Source organism: Centrocercus urophasianus, unplaced genomic scaffold (assembly GCF_019232065.1).
Source record: "Centrocercus urophasianus isolate 14NV4802_14NV808 unplaced genomic scaffold, USGS_Curo_1.0 seq_25, whole genome shotgun sequence".
NCBI classification, from domain to species: Eukaryota; Metazoa; Chordata; class Aves; order Galliformes; family Phasianidae; genus Centrocercus; species Centrocercus urophasianus.
Window position 1 is genome coordinate 3,437,967 of NW_024884811.1, and position 15,706 is coordinate 3,453,672.

The 15,706-nt window shown below is 43.6% G+C and overlaps 1 protein-coding gene across 7 annotated transcripts in view; it reads left to right on the plus strand.

Moving 5' to 3' along the window:
* The first annotated feature begins 809 nt into the window (after positions 1-809).
* The window catches only part of IQGAP2 (IQ motif containing GTPase activating protein 2), a 120,348-nt gene continuing 105,451 nt past the window's right edge, over positions 810-15,706 (plus strand). For all 7 annotated transcript variants that reach the window (XM_042825969.1, XM_042825972.1, XM_042825975.1 and 4 more), the window contains exon 1: positions 810-883. In XM_042825969.1, the coding sequence (XP_042681903.1) occupies positions 838-883 (46 nt within the window). In that variant the 5' untranslated portion in view covers positions 810-837. The remainder of the gene's footprint in view (positions 884-15,706) is intronic.

The window sequence follows — 15,706 nt, forward strand, 5'->3', positions numbered from 1 at the left end:
AGGGTAATGCACTGCCTGCAGCAAAGCCTGGCCTGAGGGTAGCCTGCAGTGAGAGCACCGACCCCATTCCTACACATTGGAAAGGAGCAGGCCTGAAGCTGCTCCTTGTCCTGAGGTGCCTTGACTGCATAGCAAACTGCAGTGGTGGCTTCTAGGCACAGTAGGAATGCTGCTTGTGGAGTACAAGACTTATTTGACAGAGCAAAACTGCAGGTCGGAATCCCATGCTTGGTATCTCAGCCCTCCTCACCACTTCTTTTCAGCAAAAAGGCCAGAGAGGTGCCATGGCCTTTCCAATTTTGGTTCAACCTGTTTTCTATTTCACTGTAGTTGTCACTGGCTTTTTTCTTACTTGCTCTTTAAATCTCACTTACCCTTTCATCTTTCTTTTTTGTTCTGCTTTCTTGCTTCATCCTGTTGTCTTTTATTTTGCTATTGTTGTCTATTATTGTTTTAATATCTAACGTTTTGGTTTTTTGTTTCTCTCCCCTTCCTCTCCTCCCTCCTCCCCCCTTCTTTTCTTTTCATCTTCTTTGCTTTCCGCCTTCTTTGGGGCTTTTCGTATTATTTTTTTCCAATTTATTTCCTTTGCTCTTTCTCTTCCTTTTGTTCTTTCCTCCTCCTTGCCGTGCTGTGCCGTGCCGTGCCGGCCCCGCGCCCCCCTCCGCTCCCGTGCGGCGGCGCCCCATAGCTCTCGCGCCGCCGCTGCAGCCGTACCCCACATCCCCGCGTCCCAGCGTGGGGCGGGCGCGGCCGAGCGGCAGCAAATCAGCGAGGGGCGGCCGGCGCATAAGAAGGGCCGGCGGCAGCGGGCGCCGTCCCTCCGGCGGCGGCAGGATGCACCATGAGGAGCTGGCGCCCTTGCAGCGGCCCCGCTATGGCTGTGAGTCGGTGTGGGTCGGGGACGGCGGGAGCAGGGCGCTCTGGCGGTGTTGTTAGCCCCTCTCCTTCGCCGGCTTCGGTTCGATGCGCAAAGAGGGGCTCTGGGGAGGATAAAGGCAACCCCGCCGGCGCCGCTGCAGAGCGGCGTTGCGCTCCGGCTTGCCGTAGCTTTCCTCGCAGCGACCCCCGGCAGGGTTCCGGGCAGGTTTTCTGGCCGCTGTGTTGTCTTTTTAGAAAAGTTTCTTTTCGTTTAGAACTTTCTGTACGCGTTGTAGCTGCAGCTCCGCGTTGTAACTTCAGCGCTTTACGTTCTAGTCAGAGCTCCGGGTTTTAATTCTGCAGCATGGCGTTATAGGTGTCACACTGGTTTGTGACCAGAATGCAACTGCATCTTTGAAGTTACAACTTTACAACTTCTGGATTGCAGCTTCACAATTCTGGAGGACAGTCTCAAGTGTCGTCCTATAACTTAGTAGCTTTGGAGTAGACCTTTATAACTTTAAACTCCAACGTGAGTGAGATGAAAAGCAGTGCAGTTACCAGGTGTTTCCTTCCCAGTGAACTGTATTTGTTTCCCAAACCTCCATTTATAAAAAGTCCTGAGCACTTTCCTCCTACTGCTGTTGTGCTGGGATCTTGCTCAGCCTGTGCTTTCTATTGGTTCCTTTGGGCAGCAAGGTTTAAGCCCTTGGTTTTGCCATCCCAGTAAGGAAAGTTTTTGATACTTTAGGCAATGTTAGAAATGAATGTGTAAATTATTTGCGAAACTCAGAGTGCCCTGCAGTCTTAATGAGCAGCTTTCCAAGTTTTGGTGTGACAGTTTTATTTAAAGCTAGTTCGAAAATGTTTTTTTTATAGAAACACAAAATCTTTGACTGCTGGAGGCAATGCCTGCCTTGGGAAGAGTGGGGGAGCTGGAGCCTGGCAATGGGGCCCTCAGCTCAGAAGCCCTTCACTCTCCTGAGTGTTCCCCTCTGTGGACACCTGCCAGGTGGTGCAGGTTGAGGGCCTGCAGATTTCATTTTCCGTTCCTGCTACCTACTGGATATCCCAGAGACTTTTGGAGGTGTTCTAGTGTCTTCTGGAGATGGTCACTGAAGGTCAATATTGATGATGTTTTCTGAAGTAGTTGCTGGAGATGCGTGTTGTGTGTCTGTCCCAGTGATGAAGTTTTCTTTTGGAGTTGATCTTGGAGTCACCTTAACTTGCTTTGCTGTCACTTGTGAGGCAGAGCAGGGGACAGGGCCTTGGGAGACACAGTGCTGAGGGTGACCTCTGCTACTTAGTGATCCAGCCCTGAATGGATGTTTTGTCCACTTGCTCAACACACAGGAACTCATCAGGTGCAGGTGATGTGGCCTCAGCAGCAAGTGCTTTGCTTGACAGACTTGCTCTGGCTTCTTCTTGGGACCTGTGCATCTGGACAGATGACGTGTTATCTGCCATAAAGTCCAATGCAGTTAAAGATGCTTTGACAAGGAGTAAAGGGCCCATCCACTGTGCCTTGGTTTTCACCTGGATGTTAGGGGTTGTTGGTTGCCTTCCAGCCTGAGTTGCTCGGGGTGTTGCCTTAAGAATCCTGCTCTCCTATGTGCTGTGGGAAAGAATGACCACAATTAACATGCTAAGTATTTTCAAGATATGGTCTCATAATAGTATTCTGAGATCAGAGGGTTGTTTTGTTTTTTTTTTTTTTGCTGGCCTGAGTGGTCAGTGTGTGAAGCTGTAGCCTCTCTCCTGGCCTTGGTCATTAGTCCCAGAGAGCAAAAGGAGTGGATAAAAGTATCCTTCTGTCTTTTCTATATACCATTTCTCCTTTGACCAGTGCCCTCTGTATGCATAGACTCTGGTGGATGTTCAGTCACTCAGACATTCAGCCTATTGTAAATTGTAGATTCTCTTTATAACTCAAATTGCACTTTGAATCCCTGAGAAGCACAATTCCCTACACTGAACAATGCATCTGCAATGACTTCCCTAGAAATGTTAATAAGTTGTCCAAGTTAGACTATCAAACTTTCAAGTCTTGCTCTAGCAACCTCATACTGCTTTTAACATTTAACCTAACCTGGACTTTTGACTTTGGCTTCAAGTTCCTGGCAGAGCCTGCAGGTTGCTCTGAGGAAGGTTGGTGCTTTACTGTGACTACCTCTGCTGGGAAATACATGTGTGCAAGTAGCATTTCATTTTGGTGTCTAAAGATGCACACGGATTTCAGATACGTTTTGTAGCCTCATGCAAACTGGTGTGGTGGGAAAAAAAACAATGTAGCCCTGCATGTAAGAGCTAATAACATAAAGGTAAAGTAATTGGGAAGACATCCCTAATTTAAATACTAGCTTTGTGTTTCTAGTTTTGCTGATGTAGTTAGTCAAAGACACGCATCTGGAAAAAATCCTCATAGCTGATCATTTTCATCTTTAGAGCCAGGAAATAGCTGAACAAAACCAAGCAAGAGGATCCCCTTCTGGTGCTAGTTCAGGGTGAACACTATTCACTGAAGAAACTGTTTCAGAACAAAGCCTTTGGGCCTTCTTTTAGACTTTTGCTGCCAAAACTTTGTGACTTCATGGACCACTTATTAAAAGGTGCCTCCAACTCTGCGTGCTGTCAGTTACTTAAGGAAAAGGAAAGGTAAAAAGCTGTAGAAGTTTTTCTTTGGTGCTGTGCTGAGTCTGTCAGATGTCTGCGTTCAGCACAAACTCAAGTGAGATCATGTAAGTAAGAAGGAAGTAGCTCATACAGCAGAAACTGTGTTAACAGGCTCACTGCAACTGAATTTATGTAGCTGGTTTCCAGCCTGGCTACAGCTGTTGCCTGACTTATTTCTCAATCCCAGCACAATCAATTGCAGAGTTTGACCAAATTGCAGCTAATGGGAGCTTAATAGAACTCGAGGTACAAGCTATTTCTGTGATGAAAATGTTTGGTGTCATAGAAGACTGTGAAGATAAGTGTAATTCTTGGGAGTACTACCCAGATTAACTAAATGTAAAGTTTGGGATGTAAGTGCAGCACTTTGTCTTTGAGGAAAATATGCTTTCCCCAAAACTTTGTTCTTTTTTTATCTTGGTCTCTTGGAAACCTGTGTGAATTAACAAATATATACGTGCATTCTGTAAGAAATGCCTGAATAGCTTCATGACACTGCTAGGAATGCAGTATAGCTGTAGTGAGTGCAGCTAGATTTGCAAAGGATTTCAGGCATTTCCATGCTCTGCATGTCTGAATTAACATCTGTGTTAGTGGCCCCAGGTCCCTTCTCTAAGCAGAAGGGAAACTAAGTGCTTCAGCATCACCCAAGTTACTGAAAGGGAGGTGTGAAGATATCTGTTTGAAAGAAGTATCACACAGTCTCATCCTCTAGTTTTATTCTTCCTGTGAATTGAAGCATGGCTTTGCTATCAGTAGCTTCCAGCTTGTCTCATGTTGATGAGCACATAGAGAAGCCTTCAGCTTCTGTGCTGAAGCTGGACAGCTGGCAAATGGGTCTGACCTGGGTGTGTTCTGGGTGTGTGCCAGTCTGATCTGTCTGTGGCATCCAGTGGTGAGGGTTGTGTTGCTGCTTCTGGTCACAGTTTCCAGGAGTGCCTCTGCCTGATGCTCGTGGTTATTGGGTGAGACAAATGAGCAGCATGGAGCTTTGAGGGCTGCTCTGCCTGTGGAGATAGGCAGGGCAAACCCAAAGTGTAACACTTCCTACACCTCGATGAAGCTGCACCCTAATTCAGGATGTGAGTGCTTGCAAAGCAGTGGCTTTTAGAAAAGTGTTTAAATGGAGAATCTATGAATTCGTCTGTATTGAATGCAGGGGAACAAAAGACAATTTTTTTCAACTGGATAGGAAAAATTCTTTTGGTAAATGTTCCATAGGACTTTCTTAAATGAAAACAGATGGGTAAAAAACTTTTTTTTTAAAAAAAAAAAAAAGCTTAGCTGTATCCTATGCATATATATTCTTCTGGGTGTATGCTTTCTTTAGCACTTGCGGCTCTTGAGAACACTTTCCTTTGTTATTGATGGGTGTAATTTGGCAACCAAATACTGTTTATCTCTTCTACTCTTTTGTACATTGCTAATAATTAAACTGCTGAATGAGAACTTGAAAAGTTTAACTGCTTTGTTTAACCAAGTGCTCATAATTCATGTGGTAGGAGTGGCTCCATGCGCTTTTTGTGCAAGGCTCATCTCCTGGTAAAGAAGGGAGTGAGCTCTGTTACAGCACGCTTACAGCTACTTGAACATTGTTGAAACAGGAAATATTAATATTGCACTGGAAGCAGGTTTTATAGCACACGCGAGTGCGCTAGATCAAGTCCAACTCTGGAGGCGGTGAATTGGAAGCATGCAGATGCACAGCCTGCCTTCTCTGCTAAGTGGGGTTTCAGCTACACAGTTGCTCTGGCTCAAGATTTAGTGGTCACTCTTGCTGATTCCAGTCTGCTCTGAGGTTCTAGGAATATGTTGGGTGTAAGGTAGGGGAAAAAATGCTGGCAGTGATAGGCAGGATTGGTGGGTCATACTTCAGTGGGATGATAAGCACACTGTGCTGTGCCTCCCACAGCAAATGATTAACCTGATATGTTTGCTTTACTACTGAGGCTGTTTGGGTGATTTTTTTTAATTTTTTTTTTTCCTTTGGAACATGCATCTTCAAGCCATTATGTGTTAAGGAACCAAACTGCTGGCAAGGTAGAGAGGGAGCAGTGCCCATGATGTGAGATGGTGAAGATGCAGTGGGGAGCAGTATCCAGGGCGGGCACCTTGCTTGTGGGTGCAGTGAGAAGGGCAGAGGCATGGGCTGGGCCCTGCACAGCTCTCTGGTGGATCAGCACTTCCTGTGCTTCTGTGCTTGTGCTTGTCTTCAAAAAGCCACAGACATCTGCAGCAGGGGTGCCAGTGCTTGGAGTGGGGGTGCCAGCAGAACATGCACTGCCTCAGTGTCAGAGGTGGGTGGAGGGAGATATAGGTGGGTTCCCCTGACAGGTTTTCTCTGGTCTGCCAGACCATGGCTGGTGAAGGCAGGCATTGCTTCAATCTGCTACATGGGACAGAAAAGGGAACCAGGGCCCTTGGAGATCTGTGGAGCAGAGCAAAGAAGTGCCTTGCATAAGAGATCAGCTTCCCTGCTGCCCCTCAGTCAGGTGGTATCTGCAGAAACTCTACAGGGTACCCTTCTTTGCTCTGAATATGTTTTAAAATGCTAAAGAAAATAAATAGCTGATAAGAATGTTTGTTGTTGTCAGTGTCAAATTAAATTGCTGTGTTGCTCAAGTGAGTGTGTCTTTGCAAGAAACTTACCTAGGGGATCATCTCAGTGCTATTCTTAACACGTTGCTCAATGCAAATCTGTAGGGAGTCAAATATGAACAGTAACTCATGGCTCTGACTCACATCCATGGACAAACAACTGCCAGCTCATGGAGCTGCTTCCTCAAGGTATGGAGCTGCTCAACCCTCAGCCTCCAGAACTGGCAGGGATTGCAGTTCTCTCCTCAGGAGCTTCTCCAGGTTGGGTACATAGGCTGAGCACTAGCAAAAGCAGGCAATAAAGGACATCCTCTGTGAACCTTCACCTACTCTATTCAGTGTGTAGCAAAATCCCTGTGGCTTCCAGTGAGGTGTTTATACTGATTCTTATCTGGCTCCAAAAATCTATCTGGACATCCAGACTGGGAAATGAATAGTTGTACATACTAGCCCTATTTTATTGGCCATTTCACCTAAAAAGTGAGGGTATCCTCCCACACTTGTGCTTGATTTGTACAGCTACTCAAAATGCTGGGTGTATGTGCAGAATGGGAGCCTCCCAGTAGCCAGAAGCCCAGCGTAGAGCAGTAACAGGGGAGCTGAGTTGGAAAAAGCCTGAACTATGTACATAAACATTTTCTGTTACGACGTCCAGTATTCTGCAGGGTTGAAGGCCAGTGAGTCTTCTACTTGTGTTTTTACAGGGTTGTGTGGAAGGTGTTTTGTAGCTCAGTACAGAGGGTACCTGTGCCTGGAAAAACAGTTAAAGCGACTAAAAACAAGATAACATGCTTAAAAACTGAAGGACATAGTGGCTTTGCTGAAAACATGGTCCTATATCTAGGTCCAGCTTCTTTCATAAATGAAACTGCTGATTTCAACTAGTCTTAATTACAGTGGGATCCCAGCTCCCACCTCGCTGCTGACCTTTGCAGATTCTGCATAGCCTGAACTTGCTGAGATACTTTCAGTTGATCTTACGGATTGCTGTGAGCTATGACTCTCAGCAGTGTGGTGGCACAGAGACCCAGCCTGTCTGGAGTCTGATCACTCCTTCAAAAGCTGATCTGCGTGGCTAGGTTTCAGCCTCTTCAGTGGCTGCGGTGACACAGCTGCTCATGCTGACCCTGTGACAGGCAGTATTTATGGCCAGGTGGGACTGCAGCAGCCAAGATTTAAATGAGTTTAAATTGCTCTGGAACCGCACCCTGAAGCTGTGGTTTTGTGTGTGTTTTCAGTTGGTTCTGCTGGTGTGAGAAGCAGTCTTGACTTTTTTTTTTTTTTTTTTTTTTTTTTTTTTTGGCTGGGTCAGGCCTAATCCCACAGTCAGATCTGCCAATCTGACAGTATAGCTGGCATGGGTATGAACACTAGGATCAGGCCAAGCTAATCTGAGCTGTGTTACTGCTGCGTGTGTTGGTGAAGCATGCCTGCACAGGGGCAGTGAAACATGGGGATGACAGTGTATTGGGGGGTCCTGGGCACAGACAGGTGGCCCTTGTGGGTGGCCCTGCTTCACACACTGCAAGCTCAGTGCCCCACCTGCCTGCCAGGATGGGCTGTCTCTCAGCTTTCTTCTGGCCAAAGCAGTTTTGAATTACAAAAATGGTTGTGGTTTTTTTTTTTTTTTTTTTTTTTTTTTTTTAAAGAATTTGCTCTCACATGCCGTAGTTTCATAAAGCCACAATTGTCAGTAAAGGTGCTGCAGCACTCACCAGGCGCTGCTGAAGGGCTATGAAAACTAAGAAACTGTCTAGACATTGGACTACTTGAACAAGAAGGGAAAAATATGCTTCTTGTACAAAAAGTGTCAGTGTATTTTTCCATCCCTTCTTGTAACGCTATTCTGAGTTGCAAGGTCTCAACTGCGGGGACAAGAAGTGGTTTGTGACATGCACTGCTTGTTTCTGGAATTTTTACTTGTGGCAGGGAGAATAATTGGCTCAGTCTATACCTGTCTGGCCTCTGTTCAGCAGTAAACAAGGCTTGATTTCCATACGCTCTCAAAACAATGTAACAGAAGAAATAACGCACTGAAATAGCAGCACAGGGCTTGTGGTAGTGTAATTTGTGCTGGAAAGAACAGCAATTACGCTTAGATTAATCTGGGATAGTATTTACCCAGGAAATATGTTTGGCTGTTTTTACAAAACCGGGCACAGAGAAAACATTATTTCATTGTATCTGAGCTCTAGCTGTTTTGAATACCACTTTTCAGAGTGTGGCAGGGCAGTTGTTGCTTGCTATGGTCTGTGACGGCAGAGAGATGGACAAGACCTGGTCTGTGTGTGTTAGCCAGACTGCCTGCAGCGGTGGGATGTGACTGCTTGTCACTTTGGGCTTGCATCACCTCTGGCCATGGTCATAATAAATCTTTAGGAAATGCATTGCAACACTCCAGAAGGAATATGTGTTCTATCATATGCAAAGGAGATAGATGCATATCGGGGGTGGCGATGGAGACTAAATGCATGATTTTGCTGAAGATATAACTGATGTGGATTGTTTTGAAACAAACTGAATGTAATTTTTTTTTTTTAGTATTTTGGACAGTAAAAAAGCAAAATAAGGGCTGCTGTTCTCCGTGACACTGAGCCATGGCAATAACACTTGGTAAATTCTCCTTTTTTTTGTACACTTGGGCAAAATTAAGTACCTCCACAAATATTTAGAGACGCTTCTGATAAAACAATTTCTGTAACATTTGCCTGTTTCTTTACCTGAAACTATGCAGTAGGCTGAGGACCAGCAATAAAGTGCTGCTGTGCAGGCTAAAAATGCAGCTTGATGAGGGGTATGTCTAAGATCTCCAGATGAATGAAGAAAAAAGCAGTCAAAGTGTTCGGGTTCCTAGAGCAATAGCAGAATTTGTAAAATCTACAATTGTGATGAAGTTATTTCAATTTAATTTCTAGAAGTCATAAAACAGGCTTTCTTGGAACCTGATCATCTGCATGGGAACTGTTGCTTCTTCGGAAGAAGTGTCTTCCTTCAGCTCACTCATGACAGCAGTTAACTTGCAGTCTAGCAAAAGCTGAAAAACTGATAGTGAGATAACAAGCTGTGTTGTGATAGTGAGTCTCTGCAGAAGGAACTTCCATGTAGTATTAGCAGTTGTGATGGAGCAGTTATTTTTCAGACTACTTTGATCCCTAAAATGGTTAAGTACCTTGGAGAAAGGAGGATAACAATAGGTGGTAGGAGTGAGAAACCAGCACAAAGCCCAGGGGAGCAAATTGTTAAAGCTGTAGTGAAAGTGCAACGTTTTGAAGCAGTGCTTCTGCAAAGTGAGTGGACTGCAGCTATGCAGGAGATGACAAAAGTCAGCACTGAGTCCTTGCAGATGTTATTTCTCATGTTGGGTGGAGAATTCAAAACCTGAGAACTAATAGTTCAAAATGGTGTTAAATTTACGTGCCTTGCTTGTGCTATGTTGCCACAACAGTAATGAATGCTAAATGTGCTTCCTGTGTTTTAGCAGCCTGTTTTACTATTTCAAGCAGAATGTTTTTGTTTTGAGACGTATCTCCTGATATTCTCTTGCTATTTTATTCACAACTGACATTTAACATTGTCACTGAAGTGTTTTCATGAGTGGAAATACACTCAGGGCAGTGAAGAGGCTGTCCTGAGGTCAGCTCTTGCTGCATTAATCTAAATCTTTTTGAGTGGAGACAAGCAACCTGAAAAATTAAAGACAAGGGGTGGACAAAATTTTTGTGTCAGTTTAGAGGAAATCTGAATTCAGTAGATCTAACAGGCGTGCACCCACCAGTTTCTACACATGATTTAGTGAAAGCATATCTTGTGTGTGCAGCTGTCAGTGACTTGCAGTGGAAATGGAAGAGCTCTGTTTATTGATAAGGGGGAACATCTGGTCCACTTCTGATCTAATGACCATGCACTAAGGTAGCTGTGTCTTTGTCAGATTGGTTCTGACTCTCAGTTTGTAGGCCATTAGACCTGCTGAGTGAAAGGGTGGGGTTTTGTTTGCTCTTTTCTAACCTTATTGTGAGAGCTGAGATAAGGCTTTTAGACTGTTGGTGCTTCAGTTCACTTCCTCAGTTTTAAATCCTGGGAAAATTTAATTCTTATTTCTGGGCATGTATTTGAGCAAGAAATAAGGGTCAGACCACTTGGAGAAGTCCCTAGGTGCAGCATGGGCAATCGCTGTACAAGCAGTGCTTGCCTGTGACTGGTGCCTGGCAGCGAGGGAGCCCTGGGAGAGGATTAACTGGAGCCAGTGCTGCTGGTCCTGATAACTTTGTGGGCTCTGGTTGCTCACTGTGGAGCAGAGGCAGACAGGCAGGCTGCAGGTGATAGATGAGGCCATTACTGATATGGCACCGCCTTTGAAGTGCTTACCTGCGTGGGTACAGCATGTTTGTCCTCTACCTTCAAGAACCTATCATCTCACCTATGAAGCAGGAACAAAGAATCTCTCTCCTGCCTTACTGTACCTGGATGGACTGGCACAGTCAGTGACAAGTTTCTAGGGCGCGGTCTGGGTTTGTAAGCCCTTATGCTGCACCTCTGTCCTCCTTTTTTCTGCTGGTTCCTGCTCATGCTGGGTCACCTCAGCTGGAGAAATAGACAAGTGCATTGTGGTCTGTGAATTCTTTTGCAGGCAGCTGAACTGCCCTCCCTGGAGAGCTGGGAACATGCCAGGAGCTGACCTGTCTCTGCTGCTAGGTGCGGAGGGATCCCTAATTGCTTGAACTTATTACCATGTCTGTATATTGATGTTCTGTACCATGTCATTACTTTCCTGTGATTTGTAGGTCATTTTTACATTAAAACTTTTCAATTTAATTCTATGGGTCAATTAATTCTGTAGATGCAAATTAAATTGGCTCAGCTATGTTATCCCTACTTCTTAAGATTTTCTTCCTACCCACTGACATCTAAAAAGCTGCTGTGTGCTTATATATAAAAAAAAAATTGAAATTACGAACTTCAAAGATATTGAGACTAGCAATTATTTAGGAAGGGAAAGCAAAACTGATATGTTCTCCAAGTGTAAAGCTGCCAATCTCATGACGTGCATGTTTTTCTGTTTCTATTAATGTACTATTGTTTGTATCTTAAAGTTAAAAAAAGAGCTTTGCGTATCCAGGTGTTTTCTGAATGTCCTTTCAGAGTGCGGAGAGAATTAAACAGCATTTTAGACTTTGATAGAGGATGGACTCTGCAGCAGACTGACAGCATGGGAAGGAGCAGGGGACAGTGAATTGTCAAAAGAGCCCTGAAGTCCAGATGTTGGGACTGAGTGTCTCTATGGTGCAGTCTTTCTCAAGATTTACCCAGTGCTTAAGTGATGTTTTTGCTTCTGGCTTGGCTTAGGCAAGTGTTTCTGTCCTCCTGAGTCTCATAGTTCAGATGTTGAGGCTCATGCAACTCTTGTCTGTGTTACTCAGTTACTCAGACTCAGTTTTCTCTGCAGAGCATCTCTTTCTTGCTACAGCATTCCTACTTGTCACCTTTCCTGTTCTTTGACCTACATCTAACCACATTTTCTTCTGCCTTCAGTGTGAGTTTTCTGGTGGGGTGCTTTCTGATGTTAAACTCCCAATGATCTGAAAACCGAATCAGTTTGCTAGCTGTTTCCTCTCAAACAGGTTATCACTCTGGGTCTTTTTTAGGAGGTGGAAGGAGCTTTTTCCTTCTCTGTCCCCTCTCCTGCTCCTATTTTTGTCTCCCTCCATTCTCAAAGCCAAGAGCAGCTGCTTATTTATCAACATCCAGGCAGAAGGCATTTATTACAAGCACACCTGAAATTGCATTTGTGCTCTCAGACTGTCATGTGAATCAGATTTTTGACACTTGAAAGACCAAAAACAATGATAGGTAATAGGGAGTTATCTCAGTTGGTATCATTTAAATGGCAAGTAGTGTTTTGAAATTCTCCTTTGGAATAATGACAGTGACCAAAACTAGGTTTCAACTAGCTTGCAATTTGGTGAAGCATCAATTACTCCTGTCAGTACTCTCTGGCTTCTTCAGTCTCTAGGATACCCCATAGACACAGTAAGCCGAGTACTTTTTCCTGTTTCCTTTAGAGAACTAAGACATCTTGAACTGCTTAGTTAGATTGACTTGCTACTGTTTGCAGAGTAGAGCATCTAAACTGACAGCCACAGGAGTGATAGAGCCATAGGTAAACTCAGCATGTGCAAACAGAGGAGGGGTGGACAATCCTGAATCCAGACTCCCTGTTGTCACTGCAGTGAGTTCAGTCTGTGCTCTGTCTCTTCCCCCTGACAGCCTCTAGTCTTTCCTGCTCTTCTGCTCTGCAACACCTCGTGCTTCATCCACAAACATTTATGGGTGGAGTTGTGGCTGCAGGTGATGTGATGTCTAAATATAATGAAACATGCCTCTGGGGCTCAGCAGATGTGTCGTCTTGCTGTAGACAGTAACATTTTTCTGTGCCGTTCACAGCTGAGCTGCTTATTTTGCTAGCCAGGCAATATTAAAATATTTTTTCATTATTGCTTTTATATTTTGTTTGTGTTAAGTTTAATAGGTAGGTAAGGAAACTTAATCCGTATTGCAAAAATTTTAGCTACTTTATTAAAGACTGTTAGTGTATATTGCTAATAAAAAAACAAACATTTAAAGTAATTCTAGTGAAATGAACAGAGCAAAGGTGTCAAAATACATGGAATTCAACTCCCAACATTAAGAAAGCCATGAATATATGAAACTGACAGAGGAACCTTTCACTCTTTAATAGTTGGTTCCTCATGAATTTACCACTGGAGAAGGAAAACCTGTCGGAAATTCCTGCTGGAATATGTTATATTATTTCAAATGCCTTGAGCCCCCAGTGAGAATCTTAACTGCTTTTTTTTTTTTTTTTTTTTAACATGCCTTATTTTAAAGCCCACATGAAAAACGTCATGCTGCTCTTTAACACAACTTACAACCTGACTAACTCCTTAACAGTATAGATTTTCCCAAGCTTTTCTCAAGCTTGACTGTGTTAATGACCATCTAGGTGAAGATGGGATGACCTGCCAGGGGAAGAAATAACTTTTCATTGGTGTTCAGTGCCTTTTCATTTCCATCAGCCTGAGTTCTTAAGGCTTGTAACTTTATTATAGTAATGTAGACTGAGTTGGTATCAGCAAACAGTTTCAAGATTGACTAGAGAGTTCACAGAAAGAAGCTAACAGTTATAAAGGTACCCTGAGTACCTGAATCTTGGGGACAAGGGTTGCACTGAGGTGAAGTGTACAGAGATAAACAGCTTTAATAAGGAGTTACCTGAAATATTTCTACCAACAATGAGGCTGGCAGTTAAATGTCAGTGGAAGCAGCTGGCAACAGGCAGGCTTAAAAACTGCATTTCATGCTTATAATTTTAGATGACATTTGCTTTGGAACTAACTGAAATTGGTAAGGATTAGATTTTCCTTCCTTCAAACTCACATTCTGTCTCCCTCCTTGTTCCTCCAAGCATATAGAATAAATACACTGAAGTTAAAATACAGTGAGTTTTATTTTACTGCATGAGTTAAAGTACCTTAGCAGGCAGAGATGTCTACACCTTTGTATCATTGTATAGTAAGATAAAGATAGAACTACTTAATGTATGTTTCCTATTGTACTGCAGAAAGCTTGATGTCTGAAAAGAAGACTAAGGGTTATGTATAACTGCATGCAAAATGAACATTAAGTGTCCTAACTGTGCATATGATTACTTGCTGAGTGCCAAATTCATCTGTGTAGTTAGTGTGACTTTGTGAGAATTCAGGTATCATAAGATGTGTCCAGGAGTCTGTCAACCCTCTGCCAAGGTCAACATTTGACAGACTCTTGAAATCTAACAGTTTTGATACTTGGCTCCAGAAGCATGGGTTGTGGTTGCTGTTGCATCATAGACCCTTTGTACCACTAAGATTCAAGAATTGAAATAGTACTCCATTTCTGTAAGTGGATGTGGTTGGACTTTGTGGTATGAGATACAGAAGACTGAGGCCTTTTGTCAGAGAAGTGAGGGGCAAATAGCTCTGGGAGAGTGAATGGACAGGCGTAAGTCTCCACAAGAAAACTCCAGGGAAGGAGCATTTTAGCAAACACGTTATTTTGCATCAAGATGTCCTTTTACTGAACTTACTGTAGGAAAAAATGGTGAAATGGTGCTTCATTTTTCTCTATGTAATGCCTGGCAATGAAATCTGGTCCAGAACAGTGACCCAGTAGATCCTGCATGACAGATCTGTGAGATTCTCTGTCTGGAAGATGTGTATTTGTGTATGAAAATCTGAGCCTGTATGCTTCAGACAATGTAATAACCAGATTAAGAAATCTGCAGTCTTTTCTCAGGGAAGAAGAAAGCAGTTATTGAGGGGAAAAATAGAAATTCCAGACTGAAGGGCTTCATAATTTGATCAAGTGTGTTAGTCTACTGTCTCTGGCAAAACTATCACCCATGTTGACAACTGTGGTAGATTTTGGTTGCTTTACTTTCTGTTCAGAGCCCTTTCTGGAGCAGATGTTCAGCAAATTGACTCAACTTCCTTAACTGGAGCCATAGAAAGAAGATTCAGGCCATCTGGTTGAATTGCTGAGACATGTTCTAGTTGCTTGCAACTGTGCTTTTTGGAAGGGGAAGTCTATAGAAGGCTGTCCTGACCAGAACATTAGATTTTTCTACTGAAGAGAAATATCTTCCAACACAACAGCAGTCCTGTAGGTACTCTATGCCCTAACAGAACTCCGGTAATATACTTGGTTTTGTAAAAAGTTTTTCTTGGTGACCTTTTGAATGATCTCCGTTCAGTTTTAGGTGGCATTTTTTCCTCTGCACAGTCTGTCAACTGTGACACTAGATACCTGTGATTTGGTATTTGGGAACAGAGACTTAGGAGGAAATTGTCTGCCTCTGTAGCTTTGAGCAGTGTTTTTCCAACAGCTGTGTGTGTAAACCTGTTCACACAATTATTTTCAGCTGCCTGGAAACACTGTAAGCTCTGGTAACAGTGAACCTGGTCAGAGAGTATGGCCACTTCACAATTCTGCTCCAGTTATAAGGGGTGGATGGTGCACCATTTGCTAAGGTAGCTCCAGGAGCAACCATTGAGCCATGGTAGTCTATGCAGAGCCAGTCCTGTCTACCTGATAGTACAAATTTTAACAGAAATAAAAGATGACACTAAATTCATTGGACTAGATCGTTCATGTTATGAAAGTATACAACTACTTAATCCTGTAACCTAAGATTTTGGCATCAACCTTGATTTAAAATGCATTAAGTTTTTTCTTGAAGCTCCAACACTGAAGTGTGATGGCAGATGCTTCATGTTTAGAGACTTTCATGGTACAAACAGCTGCAAATGGAATGCTGCCTGGAGTCTGCTCATCACTGCTTTTGTACCTGGCTCTGAATTCACCAGAACAAAGCATCACTCTGGAGGTTTTGTGCAAGGGGCTCTTGGCTTTTATTTTAGTGTTCTTTGAGCTAATGCAGTACAACAGTTAAACACCTGCCAGTGCACCAGTGCTGGTGATATGGAGATAGACTTTGTCAGAGGAGGCAGGAAGATGTGAGGGGGGGGGGGGGGGGGGG